At 35.8% G+C, this 27,106-nt stretch overlaps 1 protein-coding gene across 1 annotated transcript in view; it reads right to left on the bottom strand.

The window, feature by feature from the left end:
• The window catches only part of GPR158 (G protein-coupled receptor 158), a 433,367-nt gene that overhangs the window by 189,888 nt on the left and 216,373 nt on the right, over nucleotides 1-27,106 (bottom strand). Inside the window, exon 4 of the mRNA XM_055274921.2 lies at nucleotides 12,832-13,055. Within this exon, the coding sequence (XP_055130896.1) occupies nucleotides 12,832-13,055 (224 nt within the window). The remainder of the gene's footprint in view (nucleotides 1-12,831; nucleotides 13,056-27,106) is intronic.

Here is a 27,106-nt window from a genome sequence, read left to right as displayed (position 1 = left end):
ATTCCATTAAAGGGAGCAAAAATAATATTGTTTCAATAATGTGATATTTTATTAGTTCAATAGAATTAAAATAATGTTATATTTATTACTTCAATAGAATAAGATTTAAGATTAATTTTTTTTTTTTTTTTTTTTTTTTTTTTTTTTTTGAGACGGAGTCTCGCTCTGTCACCCAGGCTGGAGTGCAGTGGCACAATCTCGGCTCACTGCAAGCTCCGCCTCCTGGGTTCACGCCATTCTCCTGCCTCAGCCTCTCCAAGTAGCTGGGACTACAGGCGCCCGCCACCACGCCCGGCTAATTTTTTTTGTATTTTTAGTAGAGACGGGGTTTCACCGTGGTCTCGATCTCCTGACCTCGTGATCCGCCTGCCTCGGCCTCCCAAAGTGCTGGGATTACAAGCGTGAGCCACCGCGCCCGGCCGATTTAAGATTAATTTTGTAGGCCTTAGAAAAACAAAAATTGAAGGAAGTATCATCCATTATAAACCTATAGAAGTAAATAACATTATCCTATATTGGGTATAGCAGCTGGCTACTACTAGAATTAGGTTTAAGAAATAAATTTTATAAATCAGTAAGGAACTTCTACAATACCCCTATAGGTGGACTAAAGGTACAAGAAATGCTACAGGTCTTGGCTTCTAACCATTAGACCAATTTTTATGTATTATGTATTTTCACATATTGTACCATACTTCCCTCCCATAAATCACAAGAAATAGAAAGCATGAAGGAGGAACATCAATTGCTAAGTACAAAAGAAAAATCATAGACTTGATATTCATTGGGACTATGGAAGATAATATGTAGATAATCCATTTAACTAAAGGACAATATAAATCATAAAACCTATTTCTAAAAAGTGATATATCATAATACTTAGGAATAAATTTAACCAAGGAGGCAAAAGGCTCATATTCTGAAAACTAAAAACATTACTAAGTGAAATGAAAGACACATATAAGTAGAAAGATATTTTGTGTTTATTGATTAGAAGACTTAATACTGTTAAGATGGCAATACTAGCCAAAGCAATCTACAGATTCAATGGAAACTTGATCAAAATCCCAGCAATAGTTTTGTAGAAACAGAAAAACACATCCTAAAATTTATATAAAATTTCAAGGTAGCTCAAATAGCCAAAATAATTTTAAAAAGAACAAAGTTGGAGGCCTCACTCTTTCTGATTTCAAAATTTACTACAAAGCTACAGTAATCAAAACAATGTAGTACTGGCATAAAGACAGGCATACAGACCAACGGAATAGAGTAAAAAGCCCAGAAATACACCTTAACATATATGATACAATGATCTTTGGCAAGGGTGACAGGACAACTCTACAGGGAAAGGATCATGTCTTCAACAAATGGTGTTGGGAAAACTGGAAATTCACATGCAAAAAAGAATGAAGTTGGATTCTGATCTTATACCATATATAAAAACTAACTCAAAATGGATTAAAGACCTAATGTGAGTCCTAAAACTATAAAACTCCTAGAAGAAAACATAGACGAAAAGCATTATGAATTTAGATTTGGCTATCATTTCTTGCTTATGACACCAAAAGCACAAGTGACAAAAGAAAAAATAGATATACTTTATCAAAATTAAAGACACTGGGGCCAAGCAAGGTGGCTCATGCTGGTAATTCCAGCATTTTGGGAGGCTGGGACAGGAGGATTGCTTGAGGACAGGAGTTCGAGACCAGTCTGGGCAACATAGCAAGACTCCATCTCTACAAAAAATATTTCGAAAATAGCTGGGGTTGGTGTCATGCATCTGTAGTCCTAGCTACTCAGAAAGCTAGGGTGGGAGGGTTGCTTGAGCCCAGGAGTTTGAGGCTGCAGTGAGCTATGATCATACCACTGCATTATAGCCTGAGTAACTGAGCAAAACCTAGTCTCAAGTAAATAAATAAATAAATAACTTTGGGGCTTCAAAAGACCCTATTAAGAAAGTAAAAAGAAAAATCACAGAATAGGAGAAAATATTTGCAAACCATATATCTAGTAAGAGATTAATATACAGCATATATAAAGAACTCCTACAACTCAACAATGAAAAACCAAATAACCTGATTAAGAAATGGGCAAAGGCAGAACACAGAGGATTTTTAGAGTAGTAAAACTAGTCTGCATGATAATATAATTGTGGATAAACGCATTATATGTTTGTCCAAAATCACAGAATGTACAACATCAAGAGTGAACCATAACATAGACTTGTGAAAATAAAACGGGCAAAAGACTTGAATAGACATTACTTCAAAGAAGATAGATAAATGGCTCATGGCACATGAAAAGATGTTCAACTGTCACTAATCATTAGGAAAATGAAAGTCAAACCCACAATGAGATACCACTTCACACTCATCAAGATGGCTAATATTAAAACAACAACAACAACAACAACAACAAAACAACAGAAAATGACAAACGTAGGTTAGGGTATGGAGGAACTGTAAACCTTCCAAACTGCTGGTGGAAAATGGTGGGGCCTCCGTGAAAAACTGGTGGTTCCTCAAATCACTAAACATAGAATTATATGATCCAGCAATTCCATTACTAGGTATACAGCAAAATAATTTAAAACAAGGATTCATATGGATACTTGTACATGAATGTTCACAGCAGCATCATTCACGATAGCCAAAAAGTACAAACAACTCAAATGGCCATCAATAGATGAATGGAAAAACAAAACGTGGTATATACATATGATAAAATGTTATTCATCATCAAGAAGAAATCAGGTTATAATACATGGTACCACATCAATGAATCTTGAAAACATTATGCTAAATAAGTCAGATACAAATGAATAAATATTATACGATTCCACTTATAGAAGGCATAAAAATAGGCAAATTTGTAGCAACAGAAAGTAAAAGAGAGGTTACCAAGGGATAGAAAAATGGGATGTTATTATATAATGGGTAGAGAGTTTGGTTTGTGATGATTAAAAAAAAAGTTCTGAAAATGAACAATAAAAATTTTACCACAATTAAAATATGACATACCTATCTTTATTTATTTTACCAAAATAGTCATTAGAACATCATAATTAACCTATTAGAATTTCATTTAAAAAATCACTTCACATACTATATTAAAACATCTCATTTTTCAAGCCAAAAATTAGCATTGTTATTAAATCTCTTGTCAACTTCTAATTTTTTAAAAAGAAAGATTATAGAAATAGAGGAGAAAATACCAACTACAGTGTGTTCATGTTTTTTAAAAATCAGTCTAAATTACTAAAAATCATTCTAAATTACTAAATGATTTAAGAATCATTCTAAATTACTAAACTCAAAACATGCTAAAATTTACTAAAAATAAGTCAAACAAAAGATTATTTTCAGAAATGGTATATGCTGCTGTTCATTCCAGTGTACCTTGTTTCTCTGAAATTTTCATCTGAAAATAAATTATACTAACACTTGACATTATTAAGCTGTAGGGAACCATACTCTCTCTTTGAGATCACGAATAGAAAAATATGTTACTTATCATAATATTTAGTAAAAAATGTAGAATAAATTAAAAAATATTTAATATTCAGGCTCTTTAAAATACCGTTTTAAAATTCTTGTTGTTTTAGAAGAACACACTGGGCTCAAAATTATTCACAGTTTACTGACAGATTTCATCTTTAACCAAAGGCATAGGGACAAATGTGTGTAATTAGTTTCCTAAATGTTTCTGCAGAGTGAATTTTAATTTGCTCTTGGAGGTGTCATCCCGCAAGTCCCACCCTGGAGTATAATGGAATCTCATTTGTGTCATTTAAAATGATAAAATGTTAAACCAACATTTCATCAATGATGGTTAGCAGTTAATTACTACAGAGTTGATGTTTTGGGCCTGGACAAATCCTTTTCAATTAAATGTACTCAAAATTAGACTTTTCTGGAAGAACCATGCAACTGAAAGACATAAGTATCTATACTATGTTATGTCTCTTCAACATGATCACCTAATATTTCATTTGAGAACAGAGAACTCTCTATTACCCCCACACATATTTGCTTGCTGCCCAAAAGGACTGGTTCATCTGCTAGGTTTGACACTGCTATTGGTTTTCTTATCTTTGATTTGTCAATTCACGGAACTACTCTAATATAAATAAAAGGGACCTCAGTTCCAAAATGGTCCATTTCTAGCAGGCCCTCAATGACATATGATGCACACACTAAAGTCAACTAAGATGTGACATTTTATGAATTCTGGTGAAACTGGATTAAAGAACATGGTTCACATATCAGCAAAAGAGGAAGTAGAGAAAAAGTCTCAGATTCTAGCTTAGGTGCCATCCCTAACCAGGTGTTTCCTGGCCCTCCCTCAGGGTGTCTTCTTGCATCTGAGAGCATGTACTTCTCTTCAAGTGTGTGTCTAGGTAGATGCCTCAGCCATTATTAGCACACGGCATTCTGTCCCCATGTTCACCTACTATAATAGCACATAGCTTCACAATGAACAGTCTTCTTGTTCTTGATAGGGAATAGAACCTTGAATTTGGTTTCACTCAGTGAATACCTTTTGAAAACTCAGTAAAGAGCAGCAGTATTTATAAAAGTTTATATGAAGGATTTGCAGCCCTCCTATTTTTCAAGATCCAGGAGAGCAAATAGATTTCATGCATAGAATGTGCTTAGAGTCCTAAGAATGGTTCTGAGGCTGATTCTGAATGAAATGGGAAAGAGAACCATGTGTGTTTACCATACTCATGTAGCAGTAACATGCAGGCTGCACACTGGCCAACTGTGATCTAGACACTCTAAAAGCACCTGCATTAACATCAGCCAAGAACAGTGTAACAGGACCACATTATGACACCCCTACAGAATTGATTTGCCTGTGCTGTATTTAAGTATTCAAACATCAGCACACATTTGGGGAAATTAACAGAAACAGAGCCATGAAAATAATTATCATATTCTATGTAAGAATGCTTATCATTCACTACATTTTACAATATTGTCTATATAAAGATCCACAGGAAAAATTTCTTCCAAGACTCAGTGCCAGGAATTTTTGAATTTCATCTCAGTGACTGGTTGGTTTTTATCTTGTGGCTACTATGACTTATTTTTTTTTCCTCCCATTTGCAGTGCTACTAGAAAACTCCAGGAAAGCCCTTCCTGCTGGCACTGGGTGAGAACAGTATCCCTGCCCTCATGGAATCCATTTGATATCTTAACCTCACCCTTGATTTCAACTAATTTTTTCTATACTTATTTTCACTTAGCCTTAATTTATTCACTTACACTTTTAAAATTCTAGAAGTGTTTTTATTTCATATGCTGGAATAAGGCTAAATATACATGCATAAACTTTTCAACCTGGCTGTGTTACCTTTGGAAACTTAATCTCTCAGGGGCTGGATTTTCTTATCTATAAAATGAGCGGTTTCTCCATTCTAGTTCTGAACTGTTTCTCATCTTGCTAAATTAAAACGAGGAAAGCATTATAGTAACAAACTTATTCCTATATTATAACTTATTATTTTGTTACTTTTTTTCTAACTATTATAACAACACAAGAATGAGTATGTGTCCTAATTCTCAACATCCCTAATGACTTCAGGATCAATACCCAGGAGAGGTTTCCACAACTTTCTCATTTTGAGGGTGGGGATGGAAACTGAAACTTCCTAGAAAAGCCAGTAATATCAACAAGTAGGTAAATAAACTGAGTTTTGTTTGCACACTAAGTAATCACTCTTGAAAAGGACAAAAAGCCACATATAAATAAATGCACAGTAAACGGTTTTTGAAGAAGATTATCAGCACAGAAATATCTGTGCGACTGCATGTGTGCCTACGAATGAGTACTTATGGAGCTTGGGTGTTTACTTCAAAGAGGCACAGCTATGTTTCCCAAGCTCTCATTCTTTTGAACTACTTTAAATATCATACTTGGCCCCCAATGTGGGAAGCACACATGAATTATTAATTTTATAAAGAGGTCCAAAATTATGTTACAAAAGACAAGCACCTAGTGAAGACTAAGTGTAAGGTATTTTACACGGATTATCTCATTAACTCTTTTAAATAATCCCAGAAGGTAAGTATTAACACTATGTAAACTCCTTTAAAAAATTTTATGATGGCCATTCTAACTGGTGTGAGATGGTATCTCACTGTGGTTTTGATTTGCATTTCTCTGATGGCCAGTGATGATGAGCATTTCTTCATGTGTTTTTTGCCTGCATAAATGTCTTCTTTTGAGAAGTGTCTGTTCATGTCCTTTGCCCACTTTTTGATGGGGTTGTTTTTTTCTTGTAAATTTGTTTGAGTTCATTGTAGATTCTGGATATTAGCCCTGTGTCAGATGAGTAGGTTACAAAAATTTTCTCCCATTCTGTAGGTTGCCTGTTCACTCTGATGGTAGTTTCTTTTGCTGTGCAGAAGCTCTTTAGTTTAATTAGATCTCATTTGTCAATTTTGGCTTTCGTTGCCATTGCTTTTGGTGTTTTAGACATGAAGTCCTTGCCCACGCCTATGTCCTGAATGGTATTGCCTAGGTTTTCTTGTAGGATTTTAATGGTTTTAGGTCTAACATTTAAGTCTTTAATCCATCTTGAATTAATTTTTGTATAAGGTGTAAGGAAGGGATCCAGTTTCAGCTTTCTACATATGGCTAGCCAGTTTTCCCAGCACCATTTATTAAATAGGGAATCCTTTCCCCATTTCTTGTTTTTGTCAGGTTTGTCAAAGATCAGATAGTTGTAGATATGTGGCATCATTTCTGAGGACTCTGTTCTGTTCCATTGATCTATGTCTCTGTTGTGGTACCAGTACCATGCTGTTTTGGTTACTGTAGCCTTGTAGTATAGTTTGAAGTCAGGTAGCGTGATGCCTCCAGCTTTGTTCTTTTGGCTTAGGATTGACTTGGCGATGCAGGCTCTTTTTTGGTTCCATATGAACTTTAAAGTAGTTTTTTCCAATTCTGTGAAGAAAGTCATTGGTAGCTTGATGGGGATGGCATTGAATCTATAAATTACCTTGGGCAGTATGGCCATTTTCACAATATTGATTCTTCCAACTCATGAGCATGGAATGTTCTTCCATTTGTTTGTATCCTCTTTTATTTCATTGAGCAGTGGTTTGTAGTTCTCCTTGAAGAGGTCCTTCACATCCCTTGTAAGTTGGATTCCTAGGTATTTTATTCTCTTTGAAGCAATTGTGAATGGGAGTTCACTCATGATTTGGCTCTCTGTTTGTGATTGGTGTACAAGAATGCTTGTGATTTTTTTTTTTTTTTTTTTTTGAGACAGAGTCTTGCTCTGTCGCCCAGGCTGGAGTGCAGTGGCGCAATCTCAGCTCACTGCAAGCTCCGCCTCCCGGGTTCACGCCATTCTCCTGCCTCAGCCTCTCCGAGTAGCTGGGACTACAGGCGCCCGCCACCAAGCCCGGCTAATTTTTTGTCTTTTTTAGTAGAGACGGGGTTTCACCGTGGTCTCGATCTCCTGACCTCGTGATCCGCCCGCCTCGGCCTCCCAAAGTGCTGGGATTACAAGTGTGAGCCACCGCGCCCGGCCTGAATGCTTGTGATTTTTGTACATTGATTTTGTATCCTGAGACTTTGCTGAAGTTGCTAATCAGCTTAAGGAGATTTTGGGCTGAGACAATGGGGTTTTCTAGATATACAATCATGTCATCTGCAAACAGGGACAATTTGACTTCCTCTTTTCCTAATTGAATACCCTTTATTTTCCTTCTCCTGCCTGATTGCTCTGGCCAGAACTTCCAGCACTATGTTGAATAGGAGTGGTGAGAGAGGGCATCCCTGTCTTGTGCCAGTTTTCAGAGGGAATGCTTCCAGTTTTTGCCCATTCAGTATGATATTGGCTGTGGGTTTGTCATAGATAGCTCTTATGATTTTTAGATACGTCCCATCAATACCTAATTTATTGAGAGTTTTTAGCATAAAGGGTTGTTGAATTTTGTCAAAGGCCTTTTCTGCGTCTATTGAGATAATCGTGGTTTTTGTCTTTGGTTCTGTTTATATGCTGGATTATATTTATTGAATTGCGTATGTTGAACCAGCCTTGCATCCCAGGGATGAAGCCCACTTGATTATTTTGGATAAGCTTTTTGATGTGCTGCTGGATTCGGTTTGCCAGTACTTTACTGAGGATTTTTGCATCAATGTTCATCAAGGATATTGGTCTAAAATTCTCTTTTTTGGTTATGTCTCTGCCAGGCTTTGGTATCAGGATGATGCTGGCTTCATAAAATGTGTTAGGGAGGATTCCCTCTTTTTCTATCGATTGGAATAGTTTCAGAAGGAATGGTACCAGTTCCTCCTTGTACCTCTAGTAGAATTCGGCTGTGAATCCATCAGGTCCCTGGACTCTTTTTGGTTGGTAAGCTATTGATTATTGCCACAATTTCAGAACCTGTTATTGGTCTATTCAGAGATTCAACTTCTTCCTGGGTTAGTTTTAGGAGGTTGTATTTGTCAAGGAATTTATCCATTTCTTCTAGATTTTCTAGTTTATTTGCATAGAGGTGTTTGTAGTATTCTCTGATGGTAGATTGTATTTCTGTGGGATCGGTGGTGATATCCCCTTTTTCATTTTTTATTGCATCTATTTCATTCTTCTCTCTTTTCTTCTTTATTAGTCTTGGAAACAACAGGTGCTGGAGAGGATGTGGAGAAATAGGAGCACTTTTACACTGTTGGTGGGACTGTAAACTAGTTCAACCATTGTGGAAGTCAGTGTGGCGATTCCTCAGGGATCTCGAACTAGAAATACCATTTGACCCAGCCATCCCATTACTGGGTATATACCCAAAGGACTATAAATCATGCTGCTATAAAGACACATGCACATGTATGTTTATTGTGGCATTATTCACAATAGCAAAGAGTTGGAACCAACCCAAATGTCCAACAACGATAGACTGGATTATGAAAATGTGGCATATATACACCATGGAATACTATGCAGCCATAAAAAATGATGAGTTCATGTCCTTTGTAGGGACATGGATGAAACTGGAAAACATCATTCTCAGTAAACTATCGCAAGGACAAAAAACCAAACACTGCATGTTCTCACTCATAGGTGGGAATTGAACAATGAGAACTCATGGACACAGGAAGGGGAACATCACACTTCGGGGACTGTTGTGGGGTTGGGGAAGGGGGGAGGGACAGCATTAGGAGATATACCTAATGCTAAATGATGAGTTAATGGGTGCCGGAAATCAACATGGCACATGTATACATATGTAACAAACCTGCACATTGTGCACATGTACCCTAAAACCTAAAGTATAATAATAATAATAATAATAATAAATTTGTAATAGATTTATTGAGATATAATACACATACTTTAATATTCACCTTTTTAAAATACATAATCCAGTAGTTTTTAGCATATTGACAAGGTAGTGCAACTGTTACCATAATCTAATTTTGTAACATTTTTCTCTTTCCAAAAAGAAACCCTGAACTCATTAGCGGTAACTCCCCGTTCTTCCTTCCTGGTAGTACCTGGTAACCACAGATCTACTTGTCTCTATGAATTTGCCTATTCTGAGCATTTCATTTAAATGAAATGATACAATATGTGGTCTTTTGTAACTGTTTTACTTAGCAGTTTTCAGGGTCCATCCATGTCCTATGAACATTTGTATGCATATTTCTTTGTAGACATATGTTTTCGGTTCTTCTGGATATATACTGGGAGTGGAATTGCTGGATCATATCATACTTCAATTTTTAACTTTTTGAGGGACTGCCAAACTGTTTTCCAAAAGGGCTGCACCCTTTTACATTTCCAACAGGAATGAATGAGAGTGTCAACTTCTCCACTTCCACAACAGTTGTTACCGTCTTTTCTATTTTTAGCTATGCTAGTGGGTATTGTCGGTTTGAATTGCGTTTTCCTAATGACTATGTGTTGGTAATCCTTTCATAAACATTTTGGCTTATTTATATATTTTCTTTGAAGAAATGTCTATTTAGATCCTTGTCTCACTTTATGATATTGATTAGTTATGCGTCCTTTATATATTCTGGATACTATTCCTTATCACAGGTAGGATTTACAAATATCTTCTGCCATTCTATGTGTTTTCTTTTTACTTTCTTGATGCTGTCTTTGATACAAAAAAGTTTTCATGAAGTCCAATTTATCTACTTCTTTTGTCATGTATGCTTGTGTTGTCATATCTAAGAACCCACTGCTTAACTGAAGGTCATGAAGATTTATGCCAGTGTTTTCTCCTAATAAAAGTTTCTTGGGTTTTTACTCTCTCATTTTGATCTATGATCCATTTTAATTTAATTTTTATATATGCTGTGTGAATGCCATTTTACAGAGGAGAAAACTAGACAAAAAAACGCTAAGCGATTCTCACAGTCTCACAGTATGCAAGGAGCTGAGACAGTATTCAAATCTAAACAATCTGGCTCATGAGTCTGCACACTTACCTGCAATTGTAATGCTACTTCTGTATTACATTGGATTTTTTTGTCAAAATAGATGTAAATTGATAAATTATGTGGGCTTTGTTCTCTTAATTATCAATAAGTAGAGAATGTAATAGGAAACTCCTAAAGAAATGTCAGTATTGCTACAAAAGAGATCATCAAGTTTCTTCTTTATCCAAAGAAATGTTGCAAAGACACGGGAAATCTTTAAAAAGCCAAACTAAATTCTACATTCTATAAATCTTCAATCTCTATACTGGAATGTTCTACCATTTTTACAGTTGCTTTTAGCAACTGAAATCACAGCAGAAAATTGCACCAAACATTTCTTTTCATCAGTATACAAGGTCTATGTTCATTCACTTTATTAGCTTATATCCCCCTTATATTATGTCACATTCTGTAAAAACTGATTCTTCGAAAGGTGACCATCTTAAAACCAGATAATGTTTATCAATTCCTACTATTAATAGTTTTTAATCTATAGAAATTTCACTAAATGACACATAAAGCTATATATTCTCATTATAGTCCTGTAAAGTAGGATTTTGTTCATTAAAATGACATTTCACATGAAGGTGCAGGGAAATTAGCAAGGTTTAATAACTGGCAATGCTAAGTAACATTAATATTTATTAAGACATTGGTCTTGTCAGAACTATCTCACGTTTCTAAATATCCAATGTAATATTTTACCTACCATGTATTACTGACTCATTTAGCAGAGCAATCATTATCAAAATCAATTAAAATTCATAGGGAACTGTGTGTTATCTACCATATAAATTAATTACATTTTATCAGAGAGATTTCAGAGAAGTTTATTAGACCTTTCAATTCTACCTCCTATGCCACTGACAGGCTTTTTACAAAACCTATTAATTTTATCTAGGTAACAGTGTTTATATATTTCTCAACTCTACTTGCCTACTATTTTTATTAAATAACACATAGTTTGTTGCAAAAGAAAGATAAGTATTGGTTAAATGAGGAGCAATCTGCCTGTCTGCACTTTCTTGCTGACTTAAAGCTTGATTTTAATTTGTGCTGGATTCTTCTGTTAATGAAACTGTCCATTTTAAATGACTATCAAAGTCTATAACATTAACATAATGAATACAATCTCCTAGAATCTCAACAGAGGCTTTATAATAATAAAACTGTTTAACTTGAGGCTTCATAATAGATGCCATTCACAGAGGGTATTTTTTTTAATTTCTAATGGGAACACTTTATACCTTCAATGAGCTCTGTAATCTAAACCAATCTGTACAACTCTGCCAGTATAAAGAGATCATTTGAATTTGGAAAAGGTTGGAAACTACGTTTTGTTTTCTTTCCAATGGCACAGATAAATTTCTGCAAGCATCAGAATCACAAATTCGAATACAACACTGGCTACATATAACTAATTGGGTGGCCAACTACAGAAAGCTCCCCCAAAAGCTTTGTCCTGCACATTTTAACATTTCATCTACCCCTGACTGAAAGGCATACAAATGCTTCTACCCACCCCTTTTTATTGAGGCAGGGCAGGATCTCACTCTGTACAGTACAGTGGTGTGATCATAGCTCACTGTAGTCTTGAACTCTAGACTCAAGAGATACTCCTGTCTCAGCCTCCTAAATAGTTGGGACTATAGGCATGCACCACCACACTGGCTAGCTTTTTAAAAATTTATTTATTTTTTGTAGAGACAGGGTCTTGCTATGTTGGTCAGGCTGGTCTCAAACTCCTGGCCTCAAGCAATTCTCAGGCCTTGGCCTCCCAATGTGCTGAGATTACAGGCATGAGCCACTGCTCCTGGATTGTACTACTCTTGATTACTTAGACTAGGACCAAAGGACATGTACTCTCCAAAACTGTGTAAGTTCTTCCCAGGATTGTTATTATTCTGGGACGCTAATGTAAGACAAAATGTAAGGTCATAAATAAATTCATTCTTCAAAGTATAATGCGCTAAAAATAGTTGAGTCATTTACCATCTTTAAATACAACTAAGAAAAGAAAAATATAATAAACATAACAAAGCTTCTTAGATACAAAAAAATTAATAATACATTGGATGCTGGTAGAATAAATTTCTCTAGAGGCCAAAGACATGATGTAAAGGAGGGTCATTTAAGTCAGTGAAGCACTTCAGATCCAGGCTAAACACAGGGAAACATTCTGTAAATGTTGAAATAAAGTATCATGTTTTAATCTCTATTTTTCTGGTCAGCTAAAGAATATAACTTTCATGTTCTAGTCCAGTCATATTATAGAAAGACTGCTGCTTAGTAGGGAAGCAACTTGAATTTGAAAATTCTGTTTCCTTAAAAAGATAAGAGGTTGCTCTATAATAGAGGATCATATACCAGGGTACCTGGGTTTACCTTTGCTTTGCGAAAGTGGTAGACCACCAGCATGCTAACGAAGTCGAGCAGCATACACAGGGCTTGGAAGGAGATGATGGCAAGTCGTAAATACTTATCCTCCTGGACGAAGCACGGGCTGTCATCAGCACAGAAGGGGCAGCCCTCCCTGCAAGGTAGGCAGACATAGGCTTCTTCTGACACATCTTTTGTACTTCCTGAAATATGTTGATCCGGACCCCTTCCTGAAAGTTCCAAATAAAACCACAGTGTCATTTGCACCTCTTAGGTAGGTAAGATTGAGTATAGAGTCAAAAGACATCCTTGACTCCTCATTTCTTTTCTCACTTATTAGAGACCTTTTGTCAACCCTCTTGCTAGGGGAAGGAGTTACTTTTCCTTTAGACTCTTACAAAAATCTTTTTATCCTTTTGATTTTAAAAATCATCATTGAGAGTGATTGAGGAAAATTAGCAAAAATGGAAATGAAGCTTCATGAGGGCAGGAACAGTTTTCTTTTTTCTTTTTTTTTTTTTTGAGACGGAGTCTCGCTCTGTCACCCGGGCTGGCTGGAGTGCAGTGGCATGATCTCCGCTCACTGTAAGCTCCACCTCCCAGTTCACACCATTCTCCTGCCTCAGCCTCCTGAGTAGCTGGAACTACAGGTGCCTGCCACCATGCCCGGCTAATTTTTTGTATTTTTAGTAGAGACGGGGTTTCACCGTGTTAGCCAGGATGGTCTCGATCTCCTGACCTCGTGATCTGCCCGTCTCTGCCTCCCAAAGTGCTGGGATTACAGGCGTGAGCCACTGCACCTGGCCTTCTAAGTCTTTTATATCATTATCTACCATTCACCAACTGAAAAGCACAAATCATATTCCACAAATATTTGTTAGAGAATTAACCAGAAGTAGGAATAAGAAAGTTGATGTTTTTATGTACCAAGTAAATACATGCATACCTTTGGGAACCTCTTGACCTAGATAGCACAGAATCCAAAATGAGACTTTGACTGCTCCTTAATTCATTCATCAGGGATCTCATCTACCAAGTTCATTAGGTCTAAATTAGGTAAAATGGTATTTAATTGACAGTTGTTCAGTATGCAATTGCCTAATGATGGTGCATCCTTTGCCCAGAGTACAGTCCATATTTACAAGCTATCATGTAATTTCCCACTTTGCATGGTCTTAGGACATTTTCACACTATTCACTTACTGCTATTGATCCTCCTTTTAATTTTAGGTTCTTCTGTCTCAGTTATCAAATTTAAGTTACTTCTGAAGCCCAATAGGTAAAGATTCTCTTTAATAGTTAAGATGAGTTTAGCACCAACATCTATCCACTAATGCCAAATACTAAGGAAAAAAAAAAAAAAACAGAAACAACTATTTCCAACTCTGAATTCAACATAAAAGACATTAATGAATATGAACTCACTTCAGTATAAAACACAATTTTGATTAACTGAGGAATTTGGGAAAGAGGTTCTTCTAGGTAACAGCATTTTAATAATACACAGTTTAACAGTCTTCGTTTCTTTCAACTCTTATTAAAGGTTCACGATCTTTCTATAATGTATTTGTCTGCTTCGTTTCCTCAGTAAAGACAATAGCAAAAACATAATTGAATATTTCTCTGATGATTGTGGATATAATGCTGTTTAAGAGTCATCATTCTGTTACATGATGAAAAGCAAATGGATTTCATTGTCAAGCAGACATGGTTCCCTACTCCAGATAACTCTGTGACATGAGACAACTCACTAGACCACCTGGGGTCTTAGTTTGCTTATTTATGAAACATGAATTGCTGTGGGACTAAATGAGATTATTTATTTATTTATTTATTTTTGAGATGGAGTCTCGCTCTGTCACCCAAGCTGGAGTGCAGTGGCATGATCTTGGCTCACTGCAACCTCTGCCTCCTAGGTTCAAGTGATTCTCCTGCCTCGGCTTCCTGAGTAGCTGGGACTACAGACATGCGCCACCATGCCCGGCTAATTTTTGTATTTTTAGTAAAGACAGGGTTTCACCATGTTGGTCAGGCTGGTGTCGAACTTATCACCTTGTTATCCACCTGTCTCGGCCTCCCAAAGTGCTGGGATTACAGGTGTGAGCCACCACACCTGGTTGAGATTATTAATATTTATAGAAATCATAGTGACTGGCTCTTTCTCCTCTTCTCCAAATATAGGAGATGCAAAGAGTAATTAGGAATTCATGGTGCCTTAAAGATATTCCTCTGAAACAGAGAAGTTAGAAGAAAGAACTGAGATGTAGAGTGGGTGTTAGAGAGAGAACCTGCAGAGATCTCTGGGAGTGGATAATTATTGGGAAATGTACAGAGGGAAATGCTATACAGTGAGGAGTATTTACAGTGTCATAACAGAAATGGAATTTACTAAAAAATGCTATAATGTGATCAATATGATGACTGAGAAAAGGCTACAAGATTTAATAATTATCTTATCCTTCACTGACCTATAAGGTAATAATTTCCAAAGAGTAGGAGATTTAGTCCCTAAGTTGTCAAGGCTTAAGTACTAAAGAAGTAATAAGATAGAATATTATTTAAATAAATGCTCTACTGAATGAAAAAAGCAAGAAAAACTCATGGTTGATAGGAATAATTATGGTATTTTTAAAAAGTGATTTAGTTTTTTGTTTTCTTTGAAACAGGTGAGATCATAACACTGCATCCAAGAAAAATGAGCCATTGGAAATTGAGGAATTATATGAGAAAACTGGTAAAGAAGTATTTGAGAAGTCATGATTGGATGTAATCAAGAGCATAGTTGGAGAAATTAACTCTAAGAATATTTGATATCTCTTCTTCTAACACTGGAAAAAAGTAAAGGTAAATCAAAGATTTTTAAAAGGTGTTTTGTTTTTTAGCAGAAAGAAGGAATCAGTTGAAAAAAAATACATTTTGAAGTAGAAAAAATGTGGCAGCCAATCTTGTAAAGTCTTATCCTTCTCAACAAAGCAGGTAAGAATACATATTGAGAGTGAAAAAGGCCTTTCTTGAGACTAAAGACCTGAAGGTTGAGGCAGAAATATAATACAAGATGATTTGTCAGATCACTTGGCAGAAAAATAATCCAGTTAGACAGTATGCATTACTAAGAAACATAGTCAAGATAGTTTGTGATTTTCTACAATTATCGGTAGCATACAAACAAATGCAGAGGACAGAACAGTCACAGAAAGAGAATAAAGAAAGGATTGTGCTAATGACAGTTTTAGGCTTCTTTTCACGTGATTACAAAATGTGCTCCCAGACAGCAAGAGTGTGAGAGGAGGGGTAAAAAGGCAAAGGAAGAAAGCCAACACAAGTCTGTATAATGGAGCTGCAGCCTTCACTCCCTTGCAGCAGTTTGTGCTCAATCCTCCAGGGACTTCTTGAATCTGAGTCAATCATGGAGATAAAGGGGAAAACATGTCTCCATTATCAACCTTACTCATTGATAAAGGGTTTCCAGAATCATCAACTACCTCCACGTGCCTGCATTATGCACACTTGAGTCCAAAGCGGGTTCTCACATCTTGTGCCACGACCACAGAGGTACCTAATAGCAGAACAGGAAGTGCGAAGCATGATATGAGGAAAGGCACACCTCAATGGCACTTAAACAGAGCCATTTGAAATCTTCAGGAAATGGTTATCGCAATGGGTAGAGAAAGAGGTAAGGCCAAGAGCAATTTGAGATGATGAAAAAAGGTATCCAATGCAGATGAAAACTTGAAGAATCATAGGGTACACAAGTCAAAAACTAATAAGTATGAGAAGCTAGGATACTGAGAAAACAATGCATTAATTCGAGTATGAACTGGATAATTATGTAAGTGAAGTCAGAGTCATTTCACTGAGGAAGATAAAGGTGTCAAGGATTCCGAAGGTCTGAGGATGGTGACTACAATGTCAAAAGTCATACAGCACTGTAGAATAGGAGATGATAAAGTATGAGCTCTAAGATTCAGATTTGAGACACAGAGGTTAGGATTTCCCCCTTCTGGACAAGATGGAAGAACAGGGATTAAATTTATCTTCCCATCAGAAACAACCAAAAACAATGGACAAATTGAAACCTGATGGCTTTACCAGGCACTGGACATTAGCAACAAAGGACAGTGAATCCTAACAGGTGCAAGCACTACCCACACAAACCAAAATACCATAAAAAGAACTACAATAGAAGTTAAATTAATCAAAAAAATCTGTGAAGGTATTGTTTGTTTTGGAAAATAGTCCTTCTTACACAAATCTTTGCTTTCTTGCTTCAACTAAATAGGCTGACCTTTTTTCATTGGCTTAGGAAGATATTGGCTACATTTAAACCTAACAGTATACATTATTTACTTTCAATACAAATGAAACTTGAAACTTTACCCACATCAGCTAAGGTTTAATTCTCTGAGATGGGATAAGCAGAGACTATTCAGCACCTCGAATCACTCAAACTTGAGAAATATTGCAGTATGTTAACTGCTCATATATTTAAGCTTAGTTTTTGCAGGGTTAGGGTTAGGGTTTTGGGTAGAGGAGTAACATGATATGCTTTATGTAATTAAAGGATTGCTTTGGTTGTATAGAGAACATACTATAGAGGACAAGGGAAAGAGCAGGGATAGTGGTGAAAAGCTACTGTAATAATCCAGGTGAGACTTGATAGTGGCTGGGACCACAGTATAGCAGTAAAAATGGCTGCACGCAGAGTTTGAAGGTGGAGTCGACATAATTTTAGATGACTTGGTTATCATGTGAGACAGAAAGAAAAGCATCAAGGCTTTCTCCAAGGTGTTTAGTATGAACGAGTGGAAGAAAAAAGTTACCATTAACCAAGAAGGGAAAGAACACATGTGGAGAAGGCTTTGGAAGAGATCATAAGTCCAATCTTGACATGTCAGGTTAAGGATGTCTACTTGAGATCCAAGTGATGGCGTCAAAAAGGCATCTTGATATATGTGAAAAAGGCCTGCACTGAAAATAAATATTTGAAAATAATGGGCACTTAGGTAGTATTTAGAGCCACAAGACTAGATAATATTACCCAATGAATAAAAATAGCAAAGATATCTAGGGCCCCCCAATATTAATGCCAAACAAAATTCTTAATTATCCCCAAATTGTCTCTCACTCTGCCTCCTATTTTACAAGAGGCAATGCATTATTTCGTTCTGTAACTGCACATGCAGAAAGCTTTAACAGAAAATACCATTTTTTTCTGAATTTATATGCAAGTTGCCACCATGAAACAGCTAAAGCTGCTATTTTCATCTTGGTCCCCAGAAAGCAGAACTTGAGATAAGAACTTGGACATAGATATCTGATTTAGGAGATGACTCCTAAAAGAAGGTGTAAAATATAAAAATAAGTAATTCAAAATCTAAGCTGTTGGAACTCTAAATTATTTTGAGCCTTAAAGGAATGTGATTATGGGGCCCAAGTCACATAACCGGCAGCTATAACCTTTGTATCTCTGATTATAGATTAGTCTTATTCCTTACCTACATTGTTTTGTAAAATGTTGCAAGTGACTGAAAGGCACCAGAAAAGATCACCTTCCTCTTCATTGTTGATCTTAATGATCTTTATGATAGATTAACTTCCCTCCTACTAATATCTTTCTCACACAAAGACTTCATGACTATCACATTGTCATAAGATGGAATGTTAAACACAGTTTTGTAAACTGGAAAGAAAATGAAAACCAGCTGTAAAGAAAAGAAATTAAGCCAGATGGAAAAGAAGACAAATTATAACTAATTAAATTGTTGTAACTCATAAACCAACTTTTTATAGAAAATACTGCAATCCTATTAAATTTATTTGTTTTCTTCCAATAAGAAAGACATTTAACTTTTAACTTCGTAGCACTGACCACAGTTCTCTGGCGTCCGTGTTTCCCAGCCGGCTATTCCCAGCTTTTTGCTTGAATAAACTCTTTTAAACTGAAATCTGATCCTTTCAACTATTTCAGGTTGACCAAAGGTAGAGTGATAGAAGGAGATAAGATATAGTAAGACAAGGAAGAAAGAAAAGGTAATAAAAGGTAGATTACTGAGTTGGATATTACTGTGGGCAAATGGGGGATCAATCCTGCTGGGATCCCTCTAAAAACTGTATACAATGCCCTTTAGATCTGACTTTCCAGAGGATGGAAGGCTGGAATATTTATGCAGCAACTACCAATCCTTTCGTTTGACAGTTATCCCAGGAAACTTCCATTTCACCACACTTCTGGGCAAGGGCTGAGCAAGCTTAGAGGGCTTCAGAGACAGCCCTGTAAACTCTGTGGGCACTTGAAGTTAGCTACTGGCAGCATGTTCAGTAATAGAAACTGTCTACTGTAGCTAAAATCTAAGGTGAGTCAACAGTATGTGATGCAGGGCATGAAAAGCTTGTATCATAGCTTCCACGTTCCAAAGTGAGCTGTCTCTGGCAGCATTCATATAGAATAGAATTTGAATGGTGCCCCTAGATTTGAACAACATGGTAATCATGTGATGGACATGGAAAAGTAAACTAACTTGGGATCTTGTAGGTCACTAAGATAACTCTAATCATGATGTTAAAGGCTTTCCTTTACATTCACAAAACAATTTACTTCCTAGCAGTAGTTTATTCTTGCCTGTGGTCATTTTTGCTCCTTTATAATACTACACCTAAATCAATTTTGTTAAATATAGTAGAGAATGAAATAAATTGCTTCCAGTTAAACCACTGCACTTAAAGAGTAGAGCCCTCTCTATTTCACTCTTTGTTGTGTTGATTATAACTCAACTGCTGTATGGTGGGATACTCTAATATCCGGGCTAATCAAACTACCCAAGCAGGGCTTTTAACATCTGGAGGCCCAATAAGCTAACATCATCACCAAAGGAACAACCTTGATGTCATGTTAGCAAAAAAAAAAAAAAAAAAAAAAAAAAAGAAAGGAAATTGTTTCTCTTGTCAGATTTTGCCAAATTTTCAACTAATAATTATAGAATATTGTCAAACTAAGCCATCATGAAACATTCTAAATAGTTGGGCTTAGGATCAGCTATTTATTTCTTTTTTGTAAGATATATCCTAGAGTTAAAAAAAAAAGTATCTTTTGCAATTAAAAATGCAGTACATTCTTTTAGAAATGTCTTTGTGTGGGTTAAATTTATATAATTAATGAAAAATTAGTCTCCCTTCCTTCTCTTACTAGAAAATGTTATTTCTAGATCGGACTTAGATATCATTTCTGCATTATAATAGAAAGATACACATATTTTCACTAATCCAATGTTATTGTTCATCTATCTTTCCTAATAACGGTCTCTTCTACATTGACGTAATTTGTTATTCACATAAATTAAGGTTCTTTCACAGTGATTGCAATGTTCTCCAATTTTGATTCACTGGGAAGACTGAGTTACATGTCTAGATTCAACCTTTTGAAATGGAGAATCGGGGGTAGAATTTTGGAACATATGAATTGCAGACAGTATGCTGAATAGTCCACATTTGCTGTCCAAAGGTGGACTTCAATGTACTTCCTTTGCGCCATCATTGTCCAGAGATCCACATCCACATGGAGAGCTTTCCATGACTGATATACTCTGTCTCTGCTCGGTTCTCTTCCTAAGGCCACATGCCATTGTGATTTGCTTTACTTGCCTGTATTATTCTACTCTGCTTACTGCTAGAGTTCCACAGATCTATACGGTATGTGAAAAGAAACTGTGAGCTCCCTAAGAATAGGACAATGGTTTTATATCTTTATTTTCCCACCTATATTAAAATACAAAAGACTCAAAATACTGGGCCATAAAATACAATCATGAGTGCAGGACATAGAAAAAGCCTATACACTTTATTATCTTCCTCAAGTAGGAGAGAAATCATAGTTAACAGGTATTCCATCTACTGAATTAGTAACAACTAGATATAAGGTTGAAAACTGAATGTAACTCCAAACAATTCTATATTTCCTGATATGGGAAGTAAATTGTTGGTTAAATATTTCAATATTCATGTATAAAAGGCAACTTGTTGGAAAATAAATTATGAGCACGTTTTATTCTTTGTGCTCACAAATATCATGAGATCAATTCACAAATGGCAAACAGTAACATGCCATCATAAGAAACTGCCTCTTTAACAATGTATTTAACTTATTTGACAATCAAAATTCATGAGGTTCTATAAGGAACACAAAGTTGTAAAAGAGAGAGAAAGCAAAACCAAACGTCAAGAGATCTGATTTCTAAAGCTCAAAAAGCAACTAAAATTAAAGACAGAGCTTTTGATATTGTTTCCTTTAGTACTCAAAGCACGATTTAATAATCTTCTAGTTCTAAAAATATTTTGCTGATTTATGCTGAAGTTCTCTATCTAGGAAAAGAGAACATATGCAGCTAGTAGAAATCATACTACTACTACATAATAAGAAGCTCTATTTAATGGTATCTTAAACTTATGATTGTTTATAAGTTTACATTCTTTGAGATAGGGGCCATAATTTATAGATGTATCTCTTTATACACTTGGCACCTTAGTAGTTTATACATATTGGATACTCAATAAACAATTGTTACTGATGAAAGTGCTCTCTCAAAATAATAAATTAACTGATCTATAATACAGATGCTTAGTTGAAAATGATATTCAACTCACTACCTCATTGTTCATGCTCTCAAACCATGTATGCTGAAGAAATTTAATTAAAGTAGTATTTTTCAAGGTGCTGGAAACAAACTAGAAAAACACATTAAGAATATGAGTTAGCACAGCTCACTTTGACACCTATGGGCAAATCTGTTTAGAAACCATGTTGTATCAAAATTTGATTTGGAAATCTCAGTTCTGAGCAACTGGAAACACATCCTCCATGCACAGAATGCCAATCTGCCTTGCTGAAATCTAAAAACCCTTGAAGATGAGACTTAGAACTTTCAGATAAAACAAATACTTCCTGAAGACAAATGGCAAATGTATAAATCTATATAGCTTTGGCAGTAGCAGCTCTTTAGTTTCCTATATGAGTGTTGCCTTGAGAAAAAAATATAGAGAAGGACATTGGGAGAAGGTTACATTAGCATTTACAGGCCATCTGAGGAATCTAAAAGGTTCACCTGCAATCATAAGCCTGCCAAAATAAATTGTGACAATTTGTGAACAGTATGTTAACTTATTTGCTTGCCTTAATTTTATTTCGTTGACAAGAAAAAAGACATAAAACTTCTAGATATTTTTGTATAAATATAGTCTTACATTTATAGAAACTAGTAAAAGTATAAACCTTAGAAGGGTTAAGCAAACCACAGTGCATTTATTCAGTGTAATTCTATGTAACTATTAAAATTATGTTCAAGAAAACTATGTATGATATTTTAAATAAATATAATTCCAAATTTTTAGAAAGATGATATATACAGACATTTGTGTACAAGCTATAAACTGAAAAGAATTAAGTGAAAAATAAACTTTGAATGGTCTTTAAAATTCTACTTTTGTATACATTCCAAAGTTTATTGAATGAGTATATAATATTTTTATATTAAAATAATTTCAAGCCATGTCTCTTTTGGTAGCAATAAATTCACTATGGTAAGTGAATTTTTGCTCCAAATCACAAATATCTAATTAACCCACCAAAGCTACAACTATTGAAATATTTAAGTCCTTTGAATTTAAACAGATATTCTGAAAGTTAGATTTTGTAACTTTGTGAGATAATTTAAATTTTACAGAAAATCTACAAGAATAGTAGAAATAAATCCAATATATTATTTACCCAGATTCATCAATTATTTACATTCTGCTGTATTTACTTTATCATTCATATTGTCTTGGTAGATGTTTATAAATTTAAACGTATACTATTCTTCCTGAACTATGTGAGTATAGGATAGAGATTCTATATCCCATTACCCATAGACACTTCACCTAGCATGTCCTATGAAAAGGGCATCCTCACACAAAACCACATTACAATTATCAAAGTTGGAAATTTAATACTTATATAATATTATCATCTGATACATAGCCCATATTCAAATTTCGTCAATTGCCAGAATAATGCCCTTTGCAGCTACTTTTCTCCATCTAGGGTGAAATCTAGGATCATGTATTGAATTTACTTGCCATGTTTCTTAGCCTCTGATTTGAAACAGTTTCTCGGCGTTTCTTTGTTCTTTTCAAATTTGAGATTTTTGGAAAGCACAGACCTATTATTGTGTAGAATGTCCCTCAGTTTTGATGTGCCTGATATTTCCTGATGATTAGATTCAGATTATTAACTTTTGGCAGGAACACCATAAAAATAATGCTGTGTCCTCAATGTAACATACCAGGAGGCACAAGGAGTCAGTTTGTCCCAATAATTGATGATGCTACTTTGATTAATTACTTGGGAAGGTGGTATGCCACAAGTCTGTTCATGGTAGGTTACTTTTTCTTTGTAAATAGTAATCTGTGGAGAGATACTTAGAGGCAATGTAAATACCTTGTATCTTATCAAAGTTTCTAAATTTGCTAAAAGTCAGGTAGGAATATGTTCTGAATGTTATATTTTATTTTTAAAATGTTATGATTTTGTGTAAGAAATGTATTTTTACTTACGGAAAAAAGAAAACATGGAAGCAAAAAGAAAACAAAAATTACAAATAATTCTACCGTGCAAAGAAAATTGTCACTATTATGTTGGTCAATGAAGGTACAGACATTCTTCCTACCACAGTGAGCTAATTAATAGTCAAATTTCCCTGCCAGAGGTCTTTCTTTAATATTTGGGGAAAGATGATTGTTAATATAAATAAGTCTCTAATTAGCAGTCTAGTAAAGTAAAATAATGCAAATATATAAAATTATATTAAACAAGGGGAAAAGTCTAATAAAGTAGTATTTCAGCTGGTGGAGGAAAAGGAAGATTTTTGGAGGACTGAGGTATTATATCTCAGTCCACAGCCCATTTTTAGGACAAGTGAACTGAAAGAATCTGAGATCTGGAAATATGTTCAATTCCCATTTTTCATTAGTCCCTACAAATAAGACTAATGAAAAATATATGAAAATTGAGCAAATTACTGAGGCAAAAACATAAGACCAGCAACTGGATGGAGAATCTTTCTTCTACAACTAGAGTAAAACCGATTAGGACTAGGTTCCTGTAATACAGTAAAAGCCTAGCTTCAGAACGAGAGAGACTACAAGGTTGAAGTCAGACCAGTGGTGAAAGTGACGATGCTATTTATGAGACGGTGGTGTTCAAGCTCTTTTAATCTATTCTGTCTAAGTTTGGAATAGATACCAGAGACTGACACTGAGCTTAGTCTACAGAAAGCAAATGTCCCGACTCCCCAGCCACGAAACAGAGTAGGAAGAGAGTGTAAGACTCAAGCAAGGCAAGAAAACTAAGACTCATCCCAGACAAGTCAGCCTTGCTTAACATTTGCTATAGAGCTCAGCCAGAATCCCTAAACTGTACTGCTTTCAAAGAGCTTCCCTTCTAGAACTGCATACTCTTTATGTCTCTAATTACTTTGTTGTCTTTTTCCTCCCATCGCATCTTCTCATATCAATAGCACTGGAGTTAGGCAAGTAGAGATTGTCATTTTTGGATATGGGTCACTTGTAAATTTGGATTTGGAAATGTACACAGGCTGAAGTCAACCCAAAAGGCCAATGAAATAAGACTGAAAGACTGGTACTATATCCAGACAAAAGATAAAAGCAGTTTCACTGAAGGCAGAATCCATACTAAGATAGATGAATTTGAGGAAGATGAGATAGTCACAAGCTTGTGTTTCATCAACCTGGAAGGAACAAGCTGGATTTGAAGAGATAGCAAAACATCAGTACTTGGTTATTCTGAAATCCTGCTACTATCCAGATGTCAGATCCTGCTAACTCACATATGATTACCAATTTCAAGAGAGATGCCAGGAACAAGGTCTCTGGGCTGCCAGCACAATTTCAAATCATGTTATTTGAATACATTCTGTTGGTCTTCACAAGCCATTTGTTTACTGTGGACCTAGGTCTAAAAAAGATCTTTAAATCACTTCACATTTTAACAGAATTTTTAAGTCATATTTATATTTTCTCTAAGAGATCAGCACCACATCTTAGCTCCTCTCTCCAAAGGGGACACAAGACTATAAGAGATTTAGGTATTTGAGGTCTTTTTCTATATTTACAATTAAAATTAAGTAAATTTTATCTTTGCTGTATATCCTTTCTGTTTCTCCCCATTAGGCAACTAATTTCCTCCTATTGTAGAATTCATTCTCCAAAGGTCCTAGATAAAGTCACTGGTTATCCTAATATAATAAAATATTTGAGATAAGGTGCTAATGACTAGTGGTGCTTAGGAGCTATCTCTTTACATGCATGATTAATGTTTTGTTTTTATATGTGCGTGTATGTGTATTCAATTATTTAACTGTGTATTGACCACTTATTATATGCCATGTACTGTGCTAGCAGTTTTCCACGTTAGCTCATATGTTGGGTCCCTAATGCCTTTCTTACCTTTGGCCCAAGGGCTACATGTGGTCATTCCTTATCTCACAGATACCTCATCAAGAAAGTATAAAAATAACGTTCCCTATAACTTGCCTGGATACTATGATGAAGAGACCTAATAAATTAAAACATGGAAACATGCAATATATTCTCATATAAGCCAAAAATTAAAAAATATTGAGTAGTTCTTGGATAATGACCCTGGTGAGTTACACAGCTCATGTTCCTAGTCAGGTTGTTGTACTTTCTTTAGGACAAGAAGTGATTAATGTTGGATTTTCATGCAACTTGACAAGGCCATCAGGAAAGATATTTTTGGTCAAAGAGTACTTTACTGCAGTGGTCCCCAACCTTTTTGGCACCAGAGACTGGTTTCATGGAAGACAATTTTTCCACGGACTGAGGTGGAGGGCATGCGGGATAACAGTTTGGGGATGAAACTGCTCCACCTCAGATCATCAGGCATTAGATTCTCATGAGGAGCGTGCAACCTAGATCCCTCACATGTGCAGTTCACATTAGGGTTTGCACTTCTATAAGAATCTAATGCCACCACTTATCTGATAGGAGGCAGAGTTTGGGTGTTAATACTATCTCACTGATATGGTTTGGCTCTGTGTCCCCACCCAAATCTCAGCTTGAATTGTAATAATCCCCCAAGTGTCAAGGGCAGGAACAAGTGAAGATAATTAAATCATGAGAGCAGTTTCCCCTATGATATTCTCATGATAGTAAGTGAGTTCTCATGACATCTGATGGTTTTATAAGGGCCTTCCCCCTTCGCTTGACACTCATTCTCTCTCCTGCCACCCTGTGAAGAGGTGCCTTCCACCACAATTGTAAGTTTCCTGAAGCCTCTCTAGCCATGTGAAACTGTGAGTCAACTAAATCTCTTTTCTTTATGAATTACCCAGTCTTGAATATTTCTTCATAGCAGCATGAGGATGGACTAATACACTCACCCACTGCTCATCTTCTGCTGTGCGGCCTGGTTCCTCACAGGCCATTAACTGGCATCAGTCTGCTGCCCAAGGGTTGGGGACCCCTGCTTTACTGGCCTCAAATTACAACATGCAGTGACTGTTCTGCTCTGTCACTGAGGAAGGTTGGTCCTGGCTGAGTATATGCTGAGGTCAAAGCTGAATCAAAGCTAAATTCAATTATAGATCATCTTCCTGAAAAGAGTGGCCTCTCTTTCATGGCTGCAATGTGTATAACATGGGAGTTAGACTTAAGCAGAGAAGCAGCCTTTTCTCAGAGTGTAGGTCCAGTAAGAAAACACTGGCTTTTAAAATAAGGAAGAAAGTAGGAGTGTGCAAATTAAATAAAGATAAGTTGTTAAAGGTTAACCAGTTTCTCCTGGTAGTGTTATAAGCAAATGGCATAGTCATTCTCTGATTCTACAATATTTAGATGTTTTATTTCAGTCACATAGTGGGAGCTGAGAACAAATGTGGGTAAACCAGATACAAAATACCTTCACAGAACATAAGCTAAAACCTTTTCCCTTAATCCTTCAGTGTTGAATCATATGTTATGTCTGGACCATAAACGTGAAAAATGCCACAGTAGCTCCGGTGTCGCCATGGTCTGGCACACACACAGCAAAAAGCATAATCATCCTTAAAATATATTACCAGGATTGCTATTGTATATTTGCAATTGCTGCATTACAAATGATCAAAAGTTTAGGGGCTTAAGATGTCTGTTTATTATTTCCCTGTTTCTATTGAATAGAGGTCTTGGCATGGTGTAACTGGTTCTCTGTTTAGGGCCTCACCAGACTGAAATC

Source organism: Symphalangus syndactylus, chromosome 4 (genome assembly GCF_028878055.3).
Source record: "Symphalangus syndactylus isolate Jambi chromosome 4, NHGRI_mSymSyn1-v2.1_pri, whole genome shotgun sequence".
In the NCBI taxonomy this organism is placed as follows: Eukaryota; Metazoa; Chordata; class Mammalia; order Primates; family Hylobatidae; genus Symphalangus; species Symphalangus syndactylus.
This window is presented reverse-complemented; position numbering and strand designations above follow the sequence as displayed.